The following is a 23,801-nucleotide window of genomic DNA, read 5'->3' as shown; positions in this document are numbered from 1 at the left end:
AGACGCAACTTAGAGAAAATGCTTTCGGCACCGTTGCTATAGCAACCGACGTGGTCGGGGGCAACGCCGGCGTCCGCCGGGCTTGAAATTCGGACACGTAACTTGGACGTTCACTTGCCGCGCGACGATATGTTCATTCATGGCCGCGCTGTGCGGCCGTGGCCCATTCCACTCGCCCAAAACTCGTACAGTCGAACCCGCATATATCGAACTCGCTAAAAAACGGGAATTAGATATCTTGTATAATTTGATATAAAACTTTTATTAAAGAATATACCGTATTTTCGATGCGAATTTCCGTGCTCAAGTTGGCTTCACGGCACTGTTTCACGATAATGCAAGGAAGGCGACTTGACGGCAATACGCCGGTTTTTTTTTTTTTTTTTTTTGTCAGTTCTTAGTTTTCCGCGGGTTGCAGACGAGAAAGTACGGTATGAATCTAAACCAATAATATCTGCGGTTTAACGCCCCAAAACCACGATATGATTATGAGGGACGCCGTAGTGGAAGGCTCCGGAAATTTCGACCACCTGTGGTTCTATAACGTGCACCTAAATCTAAGCACACCGGCCTCAAACATTTTCGCCTCCATCGAAAATGCAGCCGCCGCGGCCGGGATTCGATCCCGCGACCTTCGGGTCAGCAGTCGTGCGCCATAACCACTAGACCACCGTGGCGGGGCGGTATCAATATAAACAGAGACTCAACGTCTTCATAGAATAACTGAGAGCTGATCAGCTAGTTGGTATGTATTCATGTTAAAAAGATGGGGCGTGCAAACACGGACACAACAGAGGATCTGCTGCGGCGTTCGTGGTGTCTTGACTTCTGTCTTGTGTCCCTGTTTGCACGCCCTGTCTTTGTAACATCATCTTAATACGCAGCTGTGCATATTTCTCTGGCGCCGGAAGGCTCTAGTCTGCCTTGGCCCCAATATTTGCGTTTCTTCTCAATATCATAATCGGCGTGCTTCGAGGGATGTTGTATGAAGTGGTGACGTCAGACTTCTTAAGATAGCTTGCACGTGACGTCATGAACGCAGCGTCTGAACGTGCTGGCATTCCACGATGGCGGCTTTGATGACTAGCAAGCTGCGGTTAACCTGCTTCAATGTGATAACGACGTGGCAGGAACGCATCTGTGCGTGATTAACGAAAGGACCTGCATGCGATGTTTCGGAAACATTAATGCGACATCGCAAACATCGCGTCCCCCCACGCTGGTACTCCAACACGGCGCTTTCAGTGACGTCCGCCAGATTTGCGTAGAATAGCGAGGTTCTTCCGTTTTACGGCAGCCATTGCGTTCATAAAAAGAGTTTTAAGCGAAAAGCAATTCCGCACGACGTCCGCGACGACGACTCTCCCAAATGCATGCGGGAAAGTCTCCTTCCGTGAGGAAAAGCCACCTTCTTGGGGCCTTTCGCATATATATATATATATATATATATTATATATATATATATATATATATATATATATATATATATATATATATATATATATATATATATATTAGAGAGAGAGAGAGAGAGGACGGGAGGGAGGGGGGGAGTCCAACCTAAAGAATTTAATGTGACTTTAGTCTCTTAAGCGCGACACGGCGATATCATTAGGATCCGTAAGTGGGAGAGACTAGATTTATTTTTTAAATTTGCACAAAGCCATTGATCCACTTACGGCTACATCGAACAAAAATAGCCGGAACACTTTATATATATATATATATATATATATATATATATATATATATATATATATATATATATATATAGCCGGAACACTTTATATATATATATATAAAATAGCCGGAACACTTTATATATATATATATATATATATATATATATATAAGTGTTCCGGCTATTTTTGTTCCATGTATATATATATATATATATATATATATATATATATATATATATATATATATATATATGTATAAATATAAAGTGTTCCGGCTATTTTTGTTCCATGTAGCCGTAAGTTTTCCAATCAATGCTGCGCTGGGACACAAACAGCGTTGAGGCGCTGCTGCTGGGCGTGACATGCATGCGTTAACGGTGAGCGCGGCGTGACATAAAGGTTTGTTTAATCATTGATCATAGACGTTATAGTCGTCGGGATGGAGATGTACCACCAAGCGCCAACGTGGTTGCATCCACGTTGAACGGTGCTATAGCTGCCAAACACCAACATACATTGTGCAAGCTCTCTTATATCAATGTACAGTAAACATTCAACCACTTCTGTGATGATGCGTTTCACTTTCGTGTTATACCGATTCCTATGACTGAGGGATCAACCATGTTTTTTTTTCTTGTAAGAAGGAGAGAGGGAGGAGGAATAGAGGATAGGCAGGGAGGTTAACTAGCGTCCAGTTTGCTACCTTACTCATGGGGAGGGGGGGAGTTGAGCCCCCCCCTCGCCCCTTTGGCTCGAGCATCTGTTGAGAGTAGTGCGATTTGCCCACTTTCTGTGGCACATACGCGCTATAGGAGTTTCGTGCTGACACCACGAAATTTTCAGACAAACTAGAGGTATACAGCTTCGATGCAAAAGGTAACGCGTTGCCAGTAAAACGGCGTTACCACCAACACTGATTGTAATACACCTGGGGTGCAATCGCGCAACGATGCCTTTTCCGATGCCAATGCTTTTCGTGCTTGGTGGTCAGCATTGGCGTGCACATATGGTTCCTCATCGGGGGGGGGGGGGGGGGGGGGGGGGGGCGAAGGAGACGAAGGTTCATCGCAGCGCCCCCCCCCCCCTCTATTAAGTCAATGCATGGGACTGACTTTGCCCCACGAAACGGGAAACAGCGCGGTAAACGACGACGAAGAAGGAACATCATGCTTTACCAACAAGCCAACAAGTTGACTTTGCCCCTCTCCCCAGTGCGCACGCGCCCATGCGGTGGTCAGAGCGACGGTTCGTTCGCGTTATCAACGGGATCAGCCAGCTGCTATATATATATATATGTATATATATATATATATAGTGGTGGATGATTAAAATAAGGCATAAGTCATCGCTACGCGATCGCACGCCTGGGCGCGTAAGAGGGTCATGAACATAGCGGAGAGTTTTCATTTTACCGGAGGGGGTGGGGGCCCGACTTGCTCTTCCACATTTCTCTCTCTCACTCTCCCCCCCCCCACATATATATATATATATATACCCCCCACACACACACACATATATATATATATATATATATATATATATATATATATATATAGAGAGAGAGAGAGAGAGAGAGAGAGAGAGAGAGAGAGAGAGGACGGGAGGGAGGGGGGGAGTCCAACTTAAAGAATTTAATGTGACTTTAGTCTCTTAGGCGCCGACACGGCGATATCATTAGGATCCGTAAGTAGGAGAGACTAGATTTATTTTTTCAATTTGCACAAAGCCATTGATCCACCTCGTAACTATTGGCTCAAAGCGAAAAAGGTCGCGTAGGCTGCTGCTACTCGTTGACTGCATCGCGTAAAATCGATTCCCGCAATGCGTGGGATCTGCCGAATATTTTTTATTATTAGGCTATACTTCGTTAAAACATGCACTAGACAGGAGAGAGTAGGCTAATGCTGGCGCGGGAAGCTTTTATTATGACAGTGAATTCGCTCTCTTTCGACAGCGAGGACGAAAGAGAGCGAACGCGGAGTCTGTCAATATCACGAGATACTGGCCTCTAACCTCGCTTTCTTCTTCCATCGCGCGCGCTGGCCCCTCGGTCGCAGCTCGTGCGCATGCAAGGCTGGCACGTGCACTGTGGCTGGCTTCGCTTGTCGTAACGGGGCTGTCGTCGTTTCAGTTGGTTTGCGACGCTTGCAATGCACAGAGTAGTATGCGTAGCCCTCGAGCGCTGGCAGTTTCTGTGGCAATATGTAACGAATGTTACATTGCTACAACAGCGGATAGTCAAAACTTCAAACACAGCTGGCGAAGCTGCGCTCAGCGAATTAGGCAGTATCGTAATCGTCGATGAATTTTTTATCTTGTCATAGCTTAAGTCGTCGCTTCAGGTATTCATCAACACAACATATTCTGCACGTACAAATTCGTTTGAGGGGCATTTTCCACTGAACGTTTGACTTGTCACTGGCCCACGAGCCGAACTTTAAATGCCTAAAAAAGAAGCGGGCATAACAGCCTTCTGTGAAATAGCTGCGAGACAGGATGACCAACAGTATGTTGTCAATGGACGGGGACATAAGCCAAGCTCTTAAAAAATATCCTGGGCCGGCGCCAGGGGGGGGCCTCTGCTGAGGCAGTCCGGGGGGGGGGGGGGGGGGCAAGCCGCCCAGCCCCCCCCCCCCCCCGTACTCTCCGCCTATGGTCATGAATATAACAGGAAGCGCACTTGGCAGGATTCCGGCTGCAAATCACGTGACGCGAGACGTTCGCTGAAACGCCACTGCCTGTGCCCGCAGGTCACGTGATCTCGCTTTGACCAGAGGTGTAATCGCGCGTATTTTGAATCTACGGGCACATTTACGACACCACGTGACCTCGCTAGCCGATCACATAAACTCCCGCGCTTACAGCTTCGCTGTCCCACGATCTACACGGCGTCGAACTGGCTGAAATTTTTCACTGTCACAAAACTTGTGAAACTGCACCCGAAATTAGCTCTTACGATACAGTGTATACGCTATCAGTGCAAAAATGTCATTCACACCCTGTCTGAGAGCAGAATCCTCCCCTTGTCGGGCAGGCACATACCTCCTGAGGAATTGCACGTTTTAACTACTTGCATAATTTTGCTCGTCCATTTATCGTCAAAACTGCATGCCGTGTTGCGCGTTCACCCCAAGCATCGCAAGCGCCTTTTCGCTGAAGTGAAATACGCGTCATGCCAAACAATGAAGCCAGTTTATTAACGTACGCCCTTTATTGACAGGTCAATTGAAGAGTATACAAACCGCCTTATCTAAATAGAAGTGCAGCTTTGTGATCACTCAGCCGTCCCTGAAAAGCATGTCGACAAGGTCCTTGTAAGGCACGCGGTCGTCACCTTCGTCGCGGCGTCCCAACTCGCCCAGGACCTGGTCGACTTCCTCGGGGCTGAGCTTCTCCCCAATGGTCGTCAGTAGCCAGCGAACGTCGCGGGCACTCACCAAGCCAGTGCCTGCGATGCGAAAAATGCATCCGCGTGACGTCACTACGGCGTGGCCATTGAATGTTGGCAACTGACACATTTCTCCCACTATTGATGCCTGCAGCGTGGTAACACTTCTATGCTCGTCGGCCGCAGTCGCGAAAGTTAGTCCCACGGGTCGCGTGTTTGAGACCCCTGTTATATACGGTCACTCAGTCCGGTATACCCTTCAGAAATCGCAGGAGCGCTTTCGTTGCCTTTTTGTGCTAGCTGTGATACGCAATACCGTGAAAGATCCTGCTCACGGTGAAAGGTTTTGGTTTAGATGATCTAGAGCTGTGAGGAGGTCAGCAAGGGCGTAGGCAGAAACTTTTTTTCGGGGGGGGGGGCACCTCCTTGACCTGAAGTGGGGGCCGGGCAGGCAGATGTGGCCGAGAGCCATTTTATACTCCGTATGCCATGGCAAAAAAATTAAAAAAAAAGATAACAGGGCGGGGAGAGGAGGGGGGGGTGCAAGGACCCCCTGGCAGGTCAGGTCTTTCATTTTCAAAAGGCGGACAGTAGCACGAAATGTATTCGACATAGTCTCCTGGGCATCGCAGTTGTTGCACAGAGCGCGCCATTGACATTTCCAATCATGAACGAATATGTATATTGGTGAAAGCCGATGTGGCAAAAGGCAACGGTTTATGTGGCTGTGTTTTTTTAACACTAAGCTATATCGAACGTACACCAATTAGCCCGACGGTAAGTGCCATTACTGTTCTTTATTGTCCCTTAAGATGGTGGCAAGCGAAGAGCCAACTTGGCGTTCCTTCTCAATTAACTTTGTACGCAACTAACGAAAAGGGGGCAACCTCAATTGGCCCTCATCATCCCAAGATCATCTTCACATGTGCGTTTACCAAAGCAAAGAAACACTAACCTTGTTAGGGTTAAGGCTTGGGCAAGTTGGTTCATTGTGCAAAGAAGGGAAAACAGCGCTGAAGTTTGGACGAACATAAAGAAATACAGGCGCTACACTAACCATTGGGGTCGAGTATATGAAGCGCCCTGCGCGTCTCCCTTTCCTGCGCATTGTTGAGCTCGGGCTGCCGAAGGTGTCCGAACTCTAGCTTGGCCAGCACCGACAGGAAGCCCACATAGTCGACGCTCGTGCGTCCCGTGCACGCCTCGAGTTCCTCACGTACTTCCTCCATATCGGCCTCGCTCACGGCAAGGCCCAGCGCCCGCACAGCCGTCTTCAGCTCGTCGAAGTCCAGCTCCAGGTCACAGTCGCGGTCGAGCAGGACAAACACCTCGCGCAGCTCGGTGTCGTCGCTGTAGCTCGTGTCCGTGGTCGGTAGACCCCCACGCTCTTCCATCGCGAGAACAAGTTGAGTGCAGTGTGCTGCTACCGCGGTAATTATGTCTCTGGACGGAAACACCGTCCATGTATTGGTACAATGCTTTTCTTTCGTTCCACTGATCACGTGGTTCCGCACGCAAGCACGCGCTCTAGAGCCTGGCGGATATCGTGATATGCACTTTCAGGACGATGTAGGCACGAATGCCTATGATATATAGTTCACATACACGTCATGGTTATCAAAACGATAAGCAAAAAAAAAAGAACACATAGCATGGGAAAAGTAAACACTGATTAGGACAGAAAGAGTCTGATCTTGTGCTCGTTGGTAAGGCTTAAAAGGGCCCCTAAACCACTGCGAGTTCAAAGACGAGAGAGTGGTGTCTTTCTCGCCTTCACAGGAGCTATATCCTCCTTAGCACTTATTCCTTCATAAACCACTTGGACAATGCCAGCACTAAGCGTTGAGCCTATCAGGATTTCGGGCTTTTCGGCTACACGCTGTTATATCCGCTTGCGCAGTAGAAAACGCACAAAACGAAGGGAAATCAGTTGATCGCGCACGATGGCCGTGCGAGACAAGGCAAAATGGGCGCGCGACTGCACATGGCAAAGCAGGGTATATAGGAGACAATTCACAACTGATATCACTCGTATATGGACCAGTCGAGATATAGTCTCATGACGACCCGTGAACAGACTGTTGGCGTCACGGATTGCATCGAATAGACGGGAAACGCCATGAGAGAATAACGCGCACGTTCTTTTTATTTTCGAAGGTTGTTTAAGGGCCTTTTAAGACGGAAAGAAAGAGCGCGAAAAATCAGACAGACAACTGGACTGTCCTATCTTTTTGTGTCGTTCCTCGTGCTGATTTTTCCTAATTAAATCTGACAGGCCATGCTGTCCTCACTGTAAGGGTAATGTGTCGGGTTTGTGAATAACAATATCAAATTAAAAAGATCTGAAATTTGAAACTTACTGACACGAATTTCAAATATTTTCGGATTGTTGCTCCAAATAAAAGCACTGGTGTCGGGAACCCTAAAAAGAGTATTGTGGTGCCTGGGAATGCATCGAATATACGTTTAATAGCGCTTAATATACGCGCTACCTTAAAAAACGCTTTTGGTTTCGATATCGAGGGGGCGGCTTCTCAGTGACGTGTCATTACAGTGTGACGTCACGGGGAGACAGTAACTCGCAACGTACTAGCGGCAGATCCGCCTTCTGCACGTAGTGCACGTAAACAACGATGAATTCGTTTATTTGAATATATCTTATTCTTAACTTTATTTGAATATATCTGGAGATATAATGTATTTGTAGTATTACCCTTTTTATTGTGCACCGTGTTTTTTTCTGTTTAGAGTTCTTGTTTTTTATGCTAGTGCAACATTATCCTGTGCTATTTCTGTTTTCGTGCATACCGCAGTGCCGATGTATACGGGGGGAAGGGAGCAACGTCAAGTCCCGACTATGCGGCTTTTTTTCCCTCCTCCTCAGCCATGTATTTTTTGTATGCATGTCTGAAATAAAGACTCAGACTCAGTTAATTGGCGTCCAGTGACCCCGACAGTGATTTCTGCGATTTAGGCTGCATGCAGGACGCAGAGTTCGAAAACTTAGTAGAACTGTGTTGACTCGTCGCGATAATGTCTACTGCAGTCGGGCTGGCTTGCTGATGCTCAGCGACAAAAACTTTAAAATCAAAGTAAAATATTTTATACGAGTTGCCCGACTCCGGTGTTTGGGGAGCGTTAACACTACACACCAAGGAGATGAAAAACGTCCTCAGCGAAACCGGACGATTCTGAAGACTAATGTGGTGCTTCTAAGTTGTTTCTAGGCGTCAGCTAGGTGATTAGGGTTGTTTCTGGGTTGCTTCTATAGGTCGTTGCTATAGGCTTTAGCTAGGTGATGCTGGGTTGTTTATACGTTGATTCTCAGCGCAAAGAGGTTCGAGTTAAACCACAGACAGTCACAGGCACGACACAGATGTCCAAACTCCAGAGACAGAAGCTCGCGCTGAAACCAAGCGTTCGCACCTCTCTTAGGTCTATACGGACAGGCCGTCGTTGGCGTAGGGCTTCCATCGCTTCGGGTTCTTCTCGCAGCCGTCGTTGCTTGTCCCGTTCCTATAGTGCTGGGCTAACTGTGACCTTCTTCCTTTTAAAGCGAAAGCTGTGTTGAGATCACAACAACAGCCGTTTTTGGCGCCGTAGTTGTCCGCCGCCGCCGCCGGTGTCTGTAACCGCTACCGCGCGAAATAAGAAAAAAATATCCAGGATGGAACGGGGTTCGAACCTGGGCCCTCTGCGTGGGAGCCCAGTATTCTACCTCAGAGCCATGCCGGTGCTCGAAACTCTTTTGAAAAGAGACCCTACACAGGCTTCATGTCGGGAAGTAACCACATTAACATATGCAATGTAGCGTGGTAGAAGAGTAAAATAACAACCAAGTGTCACACAACGCGAATTCTGTAACCAGGCGTCACACAATGCGAATTGCGCAACGAGTGAGTTGTTGAATGCTTCCAACCCATTACAAAGGGTTCAGCCACAATTCTTCATCGTCATCAGCCGTCGCATCAACAAAGTGCATATAATGCCTTACAGATGTGTAGCTGGTACCTCGCTTCTCCACAGAATGACGTATAATGACGTAGTGGGTGCTTTCCAACTTCACAAAAGTTCATCAAGAGAGTTTATAACGAGCCATAGAAATGCCGCTCTTCCAGTTTTCGCTGCGACTGTGGTATACGCTTTCCACGCAGGCCTGGCGTTCTTTCTTAGTGGACCAGTGGTGAGGAGTGGGATTCACCCAATTTTATTGGCACGTACATGTTTATGATGATGATAGTTTCGTGATACGAGATACAATGAACGATTTGCTAAACAGCTTGGATGTTAAAGGGCCCCTCACCAGGCCACATAGCCAATTTTAGTTAGACGCTGGAAGTTGTTGTGTGCCGAATGAAGAGCAGTATGCCGCAAGAATTTTTCAAGTCGGTTCATTGCGAGCTGAGAAAAACAATAATTTGTAGCGGCGCGAAACCATGATGCCAGGAGGCGAGTTTCAAACCCTTGCCACTCGCCCCGTGTAGCCTTCGCAAGCCAAATCCCTTCCCTGCCCTCTTCACTTGACACATACGCATGAACACGTCATGCGCATGCATGGTCACGTGCGCATGACGTGCCCGAGCCAACCCGAGCACGCGAGCGGCGTTGCACGGACGCTACCTTTTTTTTTCTTTTTTTTTTAATGTAGCGGCCGTGGGCGTTTTTTTCGGCGTTCTCTGTGGTGTACTGCCTGTTTCTGCGGGACGGGCATGAGAGTTGAGACATTTGTACGGGCACGAGAGTGGCGGTATCATGAGCCAGTGCCGCATTAACGTTTACTTGGACGCGGTGGAATAAATGAGCATAATGAGTGCTCGAACGCGCCAGAACATTACTTTCGTTTCCAGGGCTGCAGCGTCTGCTCGATGCGCTAACCGCGGGGACACGAACGCATGGGAAGCGGAGGCACATTAGCCCCGCATCTCGCTACAATTCACAAAAAAAATGAAAAAGACGCACACATTGCCTTCGTGTCTCATTATTTCTATCAAGTCTTATTATTCTATTCAAGCAACAATTTACACAAACTACACATGTCGTGTCAAATAATTATCGCAATGGCACGTGCTACTGTTGGAGACGTCAGAGCACAGTCGTCTACGTAGAGGAGCGACGTCACAGCACTACCATCTACGCAGGGCCATTTTCTCATGTACGTCATCCCCTCATTCTCTAAAGCGCGCGCCCGCGAGAGGAAGGGCAAGCAGCGTTCACCTTGAAATTTGACCCATTTCCGCGGCGCGTAGCGTTGCAAATTCTGGCAGACGTGATAGTGAACGCCCAGTGTATGCATTGCGCTCGTTAGCTCAAAATTGTCAAACCTGGTGAGGGGCCCTTTAATAATTGTGGACCATTTGTGAATGTGAAAGGAACAAATCTATCAGTCTCCTGAATACATAATTGCTTATTATTGTGAAATGATTCGCGATGCACTAAGAATGAAGATATGACACGTCCGTGTCGCTCTGCGCAATAAATCTCGACGCTTGGGGACACATATGCGATTGCCTTGCGACCAAAGCATTGTTGGATACACCAGAAACCATACTCCCGGTCTCATGTTCCAAAGGCAAATATAATAATAACAATAATATCTGGGGTTTAACGTCCCAAAACCACGATATGATTATGACAGACGCCGTAGTGGAGGGCTCCGGAAATTTAGACCACCTGCTGTTCTTCAACGTGCACCTAAATGTAAGTACGCGGGCCTCTAACATTTTCGCCTCCATCGATTCCAAAGGCAACTAAAAATGACATTTTTCTCACATGTCGAGACACTGAAGGGCTTAACATGTATCAATACATTTTAAATGCGAATAATTTCTAAGCGAACCAAAGGAACTTTGGCCGTATCTATCTATCTATCTATCTATCTATCTATCTATCTATCTATCTATCTATCTATCTATCTATCTATCTATCTATCTATCTATCTATCTATCTATCTATCTATCTATCTATCTATCTATCTATCTATCTATCTATCTATCTATCTATCTATCTATCTATCTATCTATCTATCTATCTATCTATCTATCTGGCTAGCTAGCTAGCTAGCTAGCTAGCCGCCTGCGTCTGGGCATAGGAGGACACGAGTGTGTGACGAACGTGATTCACAGATCATGACATGAATAACCTGGCTTGCCCGTCGCGCATGTCATGAAACCCTTTCCGCGAGTCACGTGTGGCACATACCCGCATAATGCACGGCCCATCGTATGCGGGTATGCGCCACAGGGGATTCACAGCCTATATACATCAACCCTGCAGGACAGCGAGAATAGACGAACAAACTTTGAAGGAGCCCGTGTTGCAGGAAATCGGATGCCGGCGTCGACGCGTCGTTCTGGATGAGCGAAAAATCCCCGATGGAAGCAAAGAATAAAAAGAATGGATCGTTGTGAACTTCGTGACCAGATTTGAATCGGTGAGCCTAAAGAAGTTAAAGTGGTGAAGTGAAACTGCTGATTTTTGCTGAACTTCGTTTTGCGACAAAGCGGATGCAGGCGACGCGGAGCCAAACGGAGTCGAAAGAACGAAGTTTAGACAAATCCGTGCACTACCCATGATTCCCATGCTGGCTGAAGCGCGATGCATTGCAGCTCCCATAGACACTAGCGCCAGAGTTCCCTCTAGTAAGTATTGTAGGAAACTCTATGGCCCCAGTAGCCCGGCCGCGATTTTTCTAGGCGCGAGCGCGTGAGCGGGGAAGGCGGTGTTACAGCCACGTGAGGCAGGCGCTCGTCGCAGAGCTATGAGCGATGCCGACGCTTTTACGACGCTTGGCTAAGGTCGCCACCTCGCGTTGTGTTAAGGCATTGACAAAATTGAACTTCTATTGAAAACGCGTCGAATGGGAGGGACGTGTAACGCGTTGCAGGTGCTTATCGCGGAGGCCACAGTAATGACGAGTTACTTTACTTTACCGCTCCCAGAGGGCAATACCACCCCGCCGACCGTGAGAGTGGTAGATATAAAAGGCGCGTAGGTGAAGCCTGTAGAATCTGTGACCGTGGCGCAGTGGACAGCGTGCCCGGCATCTGTTGTTGCGGACCAAGCGATCGTGGGTTCGATGCCCGTTGACGGAACTTTTTTTCTTTGCCATCTGATCGTGTATATTTTTTCTACGTCATTTCCGTGACGGAAATACGTCACTGAAGTCTTGGTGGACCCCGGCATAAAACACTTTCGTGTTAAAATCCCGGTTCGAGCCGGAATCGAACCCACCCTTTCTGCACCATAGTCAAGCATTCTACCAAAGAGCTACACAATAGCTTCAAACTGCTTAGAAAAAGTACAATATACAAGCGTCTTGTCAGAGCAACGCGAATTGTGGTTGGAGTGTTGGCTATCCGCTTTTATAACAATGTTATAAACGTTGACTCCGCAAGCTCTAGCCAAGCGTTGCTCGAATATACGACGACCGCTACTTATGATACGCACATCATCGCAACGCAACGTGCGCTTCGTTGCGATAAAACTGACATCGCTTTAACGTGAGTGCCAACGTTACGTATAGGACCATGAGCATAGGCGTGCTTACAGGGGGGGGGGGCCTAATCACCTGAGAGGGGGGCGCGAAATCTGCCCCGTGCATTGGCCCTTCTAGTCACCTAAATAGGGGGGGGGCGCAAAATCTGCCCCATACATTGACTTAGTAGGGGGGGGGGGCGCTGCGATGAACCTTCGCCCCCCCCCCCCTGATGGGTAACCCTGCGCACGCCTATGACCATGAGCTACCCCATGACTGCGTTGACTACACGCCAGTGTAGTCGACGCGCCTGGCAAGCCTGTACGATAGGCACTACTACCAAATTTACGTAAAGACGTCGATGCACCTTCAAACGCTTGCCACTCAAAGCGAACGATTCAGCATATATGCTCCTATTCGCCGACTTCTTCGCATGAAATCGATTCCCACAATGCGTGGGATCTGCCGAGTTTTTAACCATAATGACTTCAAACACTTCCATTTAGCCTCCTTAATATTTTGATCGTGCCAAACCACTGTGCATAGTGTACAAGAGAACGACGTGCATGTTTCAGATTACGCGATGACACTTCGCGGAAGCGTCCCTTATTCGAACTGTCAGCTATATATATAATAAATAAAATACACCTACTGACAGTTGCAAACTCTAACTTCGATAACGTAGTTGCTGACGGGCGTTTCATGCGCTCCTTTTACAAAATCTCTTTTCTTTTTCTTTTTTGACTTCCGCAGACGCCATGAGCCTGTTAAACGCGTACACTCACCCCGTCCTATTTAACGGCCGTTCCCCACGTTGTAATGAAATGGCCGTTAACCGCGAATTTTCAAGCACAATGACAGCACATGGCAAGGGGACCGCGGGTGTCATTGTACATCATTCTTTTTTTTGTTTTTTTTGTAAAAACAAAAACGTACCTTTACCGAGTCTTTAGCGTATCTACTGTATTGCGAAGTCGTAATTACCGTAAGCCGCATTTATCAGAACTAGAATGTTTGCGGTGACTACTTGTGGCAGTTCTAAATTGAGTCGCAATGTGTTAGAAGCGCTTTCCCGCTATATACTATCCAGTTCAAAATAATGAACTAGCGAAGGTGCACAGGTACTTTGGTGATGACTGGGTTGCCACCGACAGGTGAACAGTGCAAAATATCACAGTCGCAGATTGCGAAAATACATCTGCGAGCTTTGATGTAATACATCGAACAATAGACTGCACATTTAGCACGTGTGTATACACTACACGTGTAATCGGCATGAACGGAAATTAGAGCACCATTTTGTAATCCCGGGTTCCCAGAAGGTAAAATGGGAGCTCCCCATCTAATCACTGCGCGCCTCACACAGTGGCATCGGCACGTGAAGCCACATAATGTGTTTTACCGTATCCGCAGGCTATTATCGCTGGACACCTGCTGGCCGACCAACTCTGGGGCGTCCAGCAGGCTCGCAGAGCGGCCGACAGGCTTGGCCTGACGGTCCCGCCGTGGGAGTCGCCCGCTGCGCGCTAACGTGCGCCTTGCAGGACCTCAATAAAGTTTCGAACCAACCAACCAACCACTTTGCGTGGCGCGAGTCACGAGTTCATAGATCTGTACGTGCGTCGGGTGCAGCTCAGCACCTCGCTTGAACGATCACATCATTGTCACATAAAGGCTTGTTTTTCTTTCTTTGAGGTCAAATACCTCAATGACGTCCAACTCGATAGTTTTATCATCCAGAACAGCCGACGCTGGGGCACGCAACGATGTAGTACGTCTATTGTCCGATGAAGCCATTTAACGGCTATAGATTGCAGTCCAATCCGGAGCGTCGAGTGCCTTATTTGGTGACTGTGAAAATGCGCGAAAAAAAATTCCGTGTTGTTGCAACACCGTTATATATATATATATATATATATATATATATATATATATATATATATATATATATATATATATATATATATATATATATATATATATATATATATATATTTATTTATTTATTTATTTATTTATTTATTTATTTACAAATACTGCCATCTTGCACAGCAAGATATTGCAGGAGTGAGTACAAACACAAGATAAAATACAACACATATAAAGTATGCACATTGAGTATGCTGCGCGTTATACTATATGCTGTGCTGTGACTTTACATATGCTGTGCGAAAAAACTCACATGATCCCTATGCGTTCGCCTAAGACGACACGAAGGCGAAAGCCATCGTCTTTTTCTTCTTCCATCGCTTCGGGGCCTTCTCGCAGCCACCGTTGCCTTTACCGTTCCCTATAGTATTCTCACGTTGTACGTACCCGAGGTCTAAACGTTTTTCAATTCAATTCAATTCGGCTCGCCGCCATCGCTTAGCAGCCATTTGTTGTTGGGCTAACTGTTGCCTTCTTGTGGAATAGTGGGATTTACCCAATTTCTGCGGCACATACCCGTTTATGATGATGATAATTTTTTGGTTCGCCGGAAAAGGAACGATTTGCTAAACAGCTTCGCTGTGAAAAGTTCATTATTCAATCTTAGTTAATTGGGCGGCTGACAGCGATAATTATTGTCTCACTTTGTGTCCCTCTGGATTAAAAAAAAACATTATCTTATAGATAAAGCGTACTTCTGATTTCATCCTTGATTTTTATATTTTTAACATTTTTTACTATTATTATTTTCCTCCATGTCACGTGCAATCTAGTAATACCGCCATATCGTCAGTGTGAAATGCCGTACGAACTGTGTGGGTAATATACCTTAAATGCATGTAACCGGACTATACACTGCCACGAGTATACGAAATGTGTGCGCATGAATCTATACTTACTGGGTGTAATGCTTGCGTTCTGATTACCGCACCCTCATAATCAGCTTGTGCAATCTAGTAACACCGCCATATCGTCAGTGTGAAATGCCGTACGAACTGTGTGGGCAATATACCTTAAATGCATGTAACCGGACTGTACACTGCAACGAGTATACGAAATGTGTGCGCATGAATCTATACTTACTGGGTGTAATGCTTGCGTTCTGATTACCGCACCCTCATGATCAGCTTGTGCAATCTAGTAATACCGCCATATCGTCAGTGTGAAATGCCGTACGAACTGTGTGGGTAATATACCTTAAATGCATGTAACCGGACTATACACTGCCACGAGTATACGAAATGTGTGCGCATGAATCTAAACTTACTGGGTGTAATGCTTGCGTTCTGATTACCGCACCCTCATGATCAGCTTCCCCAGTGTGAGCGCTATTTGTTGTTGTCATTCTTGCTATCGATAACTGCCACGAAACTATCTCGTGTAAGCGTGTTTATAAGGAAACCCACCAGGATGCACTTGTAGATTTGACAAAGTCTGCTCCACCAGACGAAACGTTAGCGAATACGCTGTGGAAAACCAACGAACGTCGTATTCTCGTCGTGCCTCTAACATTAAACAAAAAAGGGAAGCTAAATAATGTAGTACCTTTATAAACGTTTACAAGTTATATCCCTAGCCCGGATGATGATTTATTTTGGACATAAGTGCCACTCAAAAGATGACGGAAGACACATGTCCTGCAATCCGTGCCGTCTTCTGCCGTCTGGACTTTAGCATAGCCGGTTCGCGGTGCTCAACACCACCCCCCCCCCCATCCCCTTCCCTAAAAATCTTTATATTTTGTATGAACATGTACAGTACGGTGCACCGTTGAAGGGGACACTCGAATGAACACCTTTCATTTTGTTTGCCCCCTAACGGCTAGTGCATGTGGAAAGATTGTTCGTGCATGTTAATAGTCTGTCATAAGGGTTCAGAACTGTCAACCACCATGCAAATCTAAGCCACAATGCTGTTGTAGAAGAGCGAAATCCGGATATACCCGGAACGCAACTGTTCCCTTTAACAATGGACCCGTCTGTACGTATACGCGCACACATTCAAACACACGCAAGAACACACATAAAGGAGAGTTGGCCTCCACCCCCCACCCGAAATAATTTTCTGCCTACATCCCGACGTCTGGACGTTGAGGCCTTATGCAAGAACAAAATTTAAGTATTGGTTACACGCATGGACACGATCATCATCCACACAGAAAACTTGCGATTCCCTTGTCCTTTCTTTTCTTCCCGCTTCCCAATTCCCCATTGCAGGTGTAGCTAACAGCGTGCTACCCGGCTAAACTCCCTGCCATGCACCCATAGGCGTGCGCAGGGTTCCCCTTCAGGGGGGGACGGAGGTTCATCGCGGCGCCCCAATCCCCACCCTATTAAGTCAATGTTCGGGGCAGACGCTTATGCATGCATCTCTTCGTGCGACTTGCTGTCGATGCACGGCCGATATCTCGCTGTCGCCAAACACGCAGCACCGAGGGCACACCTGATAAACAAAGGAGGATCACCGAGGCCGCTATCGGTCGCTCGTGCCTCTGTTTGTTTACCCATACGCGACCCAAGGCGAAAACTGTTTTCACATAACCACGCGATGCTGCGTACGTGCGCTGACAAACGCAAAAAAAAAAGAAAAAAAACAGTGAGGGGGAATAAAGAAGGGGCATATGAAACTTACCTTCTCTTAGCTTTTCTTAGGCAACCGAACACGCAAATCTTTTTTTTTCTTTTTCCTTTTGTGACTATATAGTCAGTTGAGGATCGTATACGATCATCAAGTGATTCTCATTAGCGTGATGTAGCGGAGGTGCAGCGGCGCTGCCGACAGTTTCCATGTATGACATGACCGCATATGGCACTGGTGCTTCCAAGCAGCGTGAATTATTTCTTTTAAAAGACAGAATTAATACTCGAGGACTCGCCTTCAAAGGAACCTACCGAAAAGAAAGTAATATTCCGGTGTTTTGCGCTCCAAACTATATGATATATGATTATGAGGCACGCCGGATTGGGTGACTGCGGAACGACCTCGACCATCTGGGGAACATTGACTGTTTTTTTGTTTTTTTTTAACGTGCACCTAAATCTAAGTACATGGGCGCTCTTGCATTTCGCATCGAAATGCGGCCGCCGCCGTGGCTGGTAATCGAACCGTCGTCCTCGAGCTTATAGTAGTGCAACAACCTTATAGCCGCTACAGTTATACCACTGGAGAATGGCATGCACAATATGGATGGATGGATAGGACTTTATTAAACGTCCGGCAAGGTTTAACGCAACCCGGGCTTAGGTCTCCCCCGGGAAAACGTCAAGGCTAGAGTTACTGTATATGCTACCTTTACCTAAAGGTAGCATACAGTATCTCTAGTCAAGGCCTACATCAACAGCGCCTCACGGGCTTGCTGGACTGCCCACATTTGGATGTCGAGGTCTGAGCTGCGCAGAGCGGCGACCCACCTCGACGACAGGGTCACCGGAGTAACTGCCATCATTCTGATAACATTATTACACTCCCACAAGATGTGTTTGCGTGTTACTGGCCCTTCCTGGCACAATTTGCATGTAACCCATTTCCCGGAACGGCATTTTTTTTTTTTTTTTGAGCGGATACAGAATTTTTCCGAAGGGGGATCAGCTTTTGGGAGAACCTGATATATAGGTGCTCTTCTTGGGGTATACATTAAAAAAACAAGGGGGGGGGAAGGCGGTCAGGACATCCGGGCCGCACCTCTGAATTTTCCAGCGATAGCACGTGAAATGCTTGGAAAATACGCATGCAATGCTACATAAAATATGCATGAAATGCTTGGAAATATGTCGGCATTGTCGGTCCTATTAGCCGCCACACGTTGATACGTATGCTCCGTGTATGCACATGCGGAGCGCGCTCTCTTTCGTTGATATTCTCTTTCTCTCTTTCTTTTTTCTTTCTCTCTGTTTCTTTCTTTATCAATATTCCTGTGCTACGATTTACTTTCTCCCCTCCTCCTCCTCACCATCACATCTCTCCTCCTCACGCTCACTTTTTTTTCCCACCCCCTTGCTACACTATACAAGGCTATATGCTAGCGTGCCTGGATAGCCGAGTGGTTAGAACGCTCGCCTTCGAATCGCGCGTTCGAATCCCGCCTCGTGAAGAATTTTTTTTCGGCAAGAATTTTTTTTTTTTCGTTTCTCTCTCTCCCTCTCTTCGTACTCGTACTCTCACCCATCAGGGCTATTACAGACCACGCCGTAGCGGTGAGCCTTCAATATGGCGGAAATACACACGGCGGCCGCTATATGGCAGCAGATTTTGCATATGGTCTATAGTGCGTATTGTGGCAGCTACTGTAGCCACCAGTGACTTCTTTGTTTAATACACTTAATTGGTTAGTTAAATTAATTTTGCAATTCAAGAACTATAGTCCTCAAATTATGAATGGACCAACACGGCGTTTTCAGCAGCATACTAATTGCGTGCTAATTTTTGTGCTACTGAAAGAGAAAGCCAGTGAAATATGAAAGTATCACGTGACTGCATTGCAACGCGCATCAAAAAGCGCCCAGGGTGTCCAGGTCGAAAAGACGAAAAAAATAGCCAGAAAATTGGAAAAACTAGCCAACTTGAGCCAAGAGCAGTAAAAGTAGCCAAAAGTGATCACGCATGCGTGAAAATCACTTCCACATTTTAATTTAAATGACTAAATGCAAAAGCCTTTCGGCGAAAATGTAAATATGTGCTGCATGAACAATTCAAAGATTCTAGCATAAATTGTTGACTTTAGCAATCATTTTATGCATGATGACGCGGTGTTCGCACAGTTGAAAAAATGACTCTCTCTCCACGCGTCTTGCATGACTTTTCTTGAAATGACGAGAAGTTGCGACAACGAAAGTGAGTCTACGGCATGATGAAGCATAAATTGAAGCCACTTTGGCAAATATTGCTTCCGTGATTTTGAATACAGAGTCATTGCCCGTACTAAACCTAAGAAGTGATACAAGCAGTTCGTCAGATATCATTGTTTGTTGTGCGAGTTGGTACGACATTCTAAAAAGAGCACTAAAAAAACCAGGACACAAGAGGCAAAGGCGGCAACACAAGCGCTCACTAACAACTGTTAGTCAGTCTGCAGCGCTTGTGTTACTGTGTTTGCCTCTTGTGTCCTGGTTTTTCAGTGCTCACTTGAAATGTCGGATATCCCATTTCTAATGTCGATGAGAGCAGAGCGCCCTTAATGTGGCGCGCTTTCGATTCCTGTTCACTTGCAGTAGTGGTTTAAAGCCGCGTTCAGCAATGATTGACCTGCAAAATGAGCCCTCATGCAACAGTTCTCGGGGAATACCAACCAGGCATCCAAAACCATGCGTGCGTGCATGCGCGCGCGCGCGCGCGTGTGTGTGTGTGTGTGTGTGTGTGTGTGTGTGTGTGTGTGTGTGTGTGTGTGTGTGTGTGTGTGTGTGTGTGTGCGTGCGTGCGTGCGTGCGTGCGTGCGTGCGTGCGTGCGTGCGTGCGCGCGCGCGCGCGCGAGTCGTGCTTGACTGGCAGGTCATCAAAGTGTTGATTTTTTTATATTTATGTTATATCCCCACCACTGACCCTTACGTACGCCTGCTTAAGCCTCTGCGCCATCAGATTCATTAAAGTTCATTATCTGCGTAATCAAAGTTCAAAATTCAATTATCAGAGCTGAAAGCACGCTTTGACCGCCACGTTTTCGCACCATACACTCGAACACCAGGGGCTGCGACGTCACCAGATATAGGTAATTTTGCTCAAATCGAGGGGATAAGAAAGTAGCTAAAAAGGAGCCAAGTAGCCAAGACAATTTTTCTGCCGCCACCGGCATAAAAAAGTAGCGAAATTGGCGCAAAGTAGCCGAACCTGGCACCCACAAGCAGGCAACTGCGGGGTACCCAGAATTAAGAAAAAAAAAAGGCAGAAGGAAAACCAACAAAAACCAAAACATTTGTGACATTTATGCTATGCACCGGCCGAAAGAATGTGCCGCTTTGACTTTGTTATGAAACTAGCTGTGATAGCTGCTGTAGAGGTCTTTTCGAAAAGTACGCTAACAGTCACCTCTCTACCAACTATATATAGCACAGCTGAACATCACTTCCTACCAACTGGCTCAGCTTTCTGTTATTTTAAGTCATCTCTTAACATTCAACCCAACGATGAAACCTCACACATATGTGCCCATTCATCTGTCACGTAAAACGAATCGCCATAACGAAACAATGTACGAAATCATTTCATAAGGAAAAACGTTGGAGGTGGGACACGTGTGTTTCGAACCTATGACCAAATTAACGCTCAGATGCCGAATGTCTTAATTACCCACAGAACTAAAGACTCACGCTTGCGAAAGGTGTACACAGGGCGTCTCAGCTATTTTTAGCCAAGAGTTAAAAAATACAATGTTAGAGGCAGGCGAGTGAAATCAGTTGCAAATTGCTGACAGCCACTTTGCGCACTCAGACATTTTTTGTTTGTAATTAACTAATTTGTTAATTAGCATTATTTAACTAAATTGCTAGATATTGACTTTAGGCAAGAAATGCAACTTGCAAAGTTCGAGAGCGCCTTCAGAAACCTTAACTGGATTATTTGCGATAAAGAAAGTCTCACGTATACCATTTTTTACAAGCTGTAAAGAAAGCCCGCGAAATGCAAAAAGAACCACGTGACTAGCGCATTCGCGCGCAGCGAAAATGCTGCCCTCAGCCGTGGTTTGAGCGAACTAAATCAGTTGGGCCGCGACTCGCCGTCTCCGTTGCAGCGGTAGGCCGATAAGTTAACGGTGGTTTCTTGACCCGCGCTCTACAACTTGCACCGTCACGCGCGCCAACTGGCTGACGCGGGCCAAGAAACCGCGCTTCTCTGGATCACGATACTTTCGCGGCGTCTCTCGCAACTGTATACTACATCAAACAGCGCTTCCTCGCAGATAACTCCCAGAAGAGATTCTGCGTGGAATTATTAAGGGCGAAGCACCATGGGGTCCCTACTTGTCGGCGTGTCATGCAGTCGTCGCGGTTAATCATAAACGGGCACAAGAGTACCCAGAATTTTTTCGGGGGGGGGGGGGGGGGGGGGGTTCAACCATTTTTTTATGTTCGTGCGTGCGTTTGTATGTGTGCGTGTATATATGCACATGCAAAATCGAAAAATTTGGGGGGGGGGGGGGGGATTCAACCTCAAACCCCTCCCTGGCTACGCCCCTGTAAACGGGTAAGCGCCACAAAAATTTGGCAAATCCCACTAATCGACACCGGTCCGTACTATGCATATTATGAGTTAAATGCTCGTCGTTACTGCCTAAAACAGTATGTTTGGCTTAGCAGCGGTGTCAGAATCCCCGATGAAACTTACCAAGGCGCTAAAGTTTCTTATCTAAAATCAGAGGCACAAACGTGGATCTTACGGTAAAGCCATCTTTTTGAAAAACCACTTCTTGAAGCGTATCTGCAAAGTGATGGTGCTTTACTCGCCACCGATCCACTAAAAATGAAGAAGGCAGCAGTTTTACAAATAGCCGACGACGTTAGTGGACCTGAAGCACCCTTCCCTACATGCCGTAGGGAACCGAAACCGTGCATGCAGAGAAGAAGAAGAAGAAGAAGAAGAAGCACCTTTGTGCGGGATTACCTCAATGAAACCAATCGGTTAACTAGATAATCTATATTATTATCCTTGTGTGTCGAGACATGGATATATTTTTAAAGATTCGGCCATTGGTTTTTTTTTTTGTTCATTATTACTATATATATTCATATTTGATCGAGCGCCAAAATTTTCTATCAAACTTGTAAAGTTTCTATTCTGTAACCTCCTTTCTAAAGTATTCTAACATGTTATAAAACCACTCACTTCTTGGCCAATCCCCCGCAGTGGGTGTGAGCCATAGTTGAAGGCAAACAAGAACAAGAACAAGGGTAAGCTGCATTCCGACGCAGTTTTCCGACGACGTTAGCGGAGCCCTTTCCCTTTCCTACATGCCCGGTTTCAGGCTTAGCAGCACTAGTGCATCGTCAAAGAAATCACTGTCAAAACAAGGTGGCGAATTACCTCGGTCAAGCCCTTCTTATTCTTATTCTGTCTCTCATTGCCCATTAGCAGCGATTTTTCTGTGGGAAACACCGGCGCACACTGCATGCCTAGCCCCTCCCCAGGTCTCACGTTAGTGGAGCTGAAACACCCTTCCCTACATGCTTCGCCCCTCCCCAGTTTCGTTGATAATTTTTTTTCGCACACCTATCGCTTCAGAAGCGAACTTAAGAAGTCAATCCGTGGTGAGAACACCGTTCCGTCCGCGTTATCAAAGAGATAATCCGACCGTGATGCCAGGCTGGGTGTGACGTAACAGTAGAAGAAATCGCAGAAAAATCGCGACTCAAGCTCTTGGCTCTAGTTTCGTACCAATATCGACGTATACGAACGCTGTCTCTCGCGGTAAAAGTTGCAGAAGACCCTTAAGCCCATTTTTTATGAGATAAAAACACGAAAGGTATTTTTTGGGGGGGAGGGGGGGTGCTAGGTTGTTGTAAACCACGCTTTATAACACATGTTAACGTGAGAAAGAGATAGAGAAAGAGAGAGAGAGAGAGAGAGAGAGAGAGGGAATGAACTTTATTGAGACCCTGAGGAAATGGACCATGAGAGCCTAATGGGCTTCCTTGGCAACCAATAGAAGTGCACTTGCGAGGAACCCACTACGCTATAAATCATCATAATTTTTGTGAAGCAGGGAAGCAGCCACTATGCCATTTTTCTTCATTCTGCGGAGAACCGTGGTACCTGCTAAACACCTGTAAGGCATTATATGCACTTTGTTGATGCTGTGGCTGATGACGATGAAGAATTATGGCAGAGCCCTTTGTAATGGGTTGGAAGCATTCAACAACACACTCGTTGCGCAATTCGCATTAAGTGACGCCTGGTTGTTATTTTGCTCTTCTTCTGCTCCCCGCTACGGTGGTCTATACTCTGTTCCAGAAGTTCCGTGCAGCAGAGCCAAGGCTACACGACCCTCGAGCGCAGGTTGTTGCGAAGCGAGATGTAGTGCCCCATATACGTAGCCCGTTGTTTGTCCTCATGACTTTTGCAAGCGGTCTCGTCGGAGGATTTTTACTTGAAGGCTTCTCTGCGTGTTGTAGCTGTGATTTGTATGACGATTTTGTCGCATTTTCTGTATAAAACAATTTTTGTGGCTCCATGATACTGAAGAAAGAGTTCTTGCTTGTACGTGTTATAGCATGCAAATGACGAAAGAAATAACGCTGTTGTGGCTCGTATGTGTTATGTTTTTACTTAAAAAGTACGAAGGAATGGTACGACACTGTCTAAACTTTTATGAGTAGTCCGCACAGCCCGAGCGTCCACAGCG

At 46.6% G+C, this 23,801-nt stretch overlaps 1 protein-coding gene across 1 annotated transcript; it reads right to left on the bottom strand.

Moving 5' to 3' along the window:
- Positions 1–4,874: 4,874 nt before the first annotated feature.
- On the bottom strand, positions 4,875–6,519 carry LOC119385225 (calmodulin-beta). The gene is made up of 2 exons (XM_037652728.2): positions 6,128–6,519; positions 4,875–5,130 (listed from the first exon to the last, which is right to left on the bottom strand). The coding sequence occupies exons 1-2, from the start codon at positions 6,462–6,464 to the stop codon at positions 4,961–4,963; spliced, it is 507 nt and encodes a 168-aa protein (XP_037508656.1). The 5' UTR covers positions 6,465–6,519; the 3' UTR covers positions 4,875–4,960.
- Between the last annotated feature and the right edge of the window lie 17,282 nt (positions 6,520–23,801).

Source organism: Rhipicephalus sanguineus, chromosome 3 (assembly GCF_013339695.2).
Source record: "Rhipicephalus sanguineus isolate Rsan-2018 chromosome 3, BIME_Rsan_1.4, whole genome shotgun sequence".
NCBI lineage: Eukaryota > Metazoa > Arthropoda > Arachnida > Ixodida > Ixodidae > Rhipicephalus > Rhipicephalus sanguineus.
The sequence above is the reverse complement of the archived record's forward strand: the minus strand, read 5'-3'. Positions and strand labels throughout refer to the sequence as shown.

Bases quoted from the DNA above. Each gene is read 5' to 3' on its own strand.
- LOC119385225 (XM_037652728.2), bottom strand. From the start codon at position 6,464: ATGGAAGAGCGTGGGGGTCTACCGACCACGGACACGAGCTACAGCGAC. The intron at 5,131-6,127 runs GTTAGTGTAGCG...TTCGCATCGCAG, and splicing joins TCATATACTCGACCCCAATG to GCACTGGCTTGGTGAGTGCC.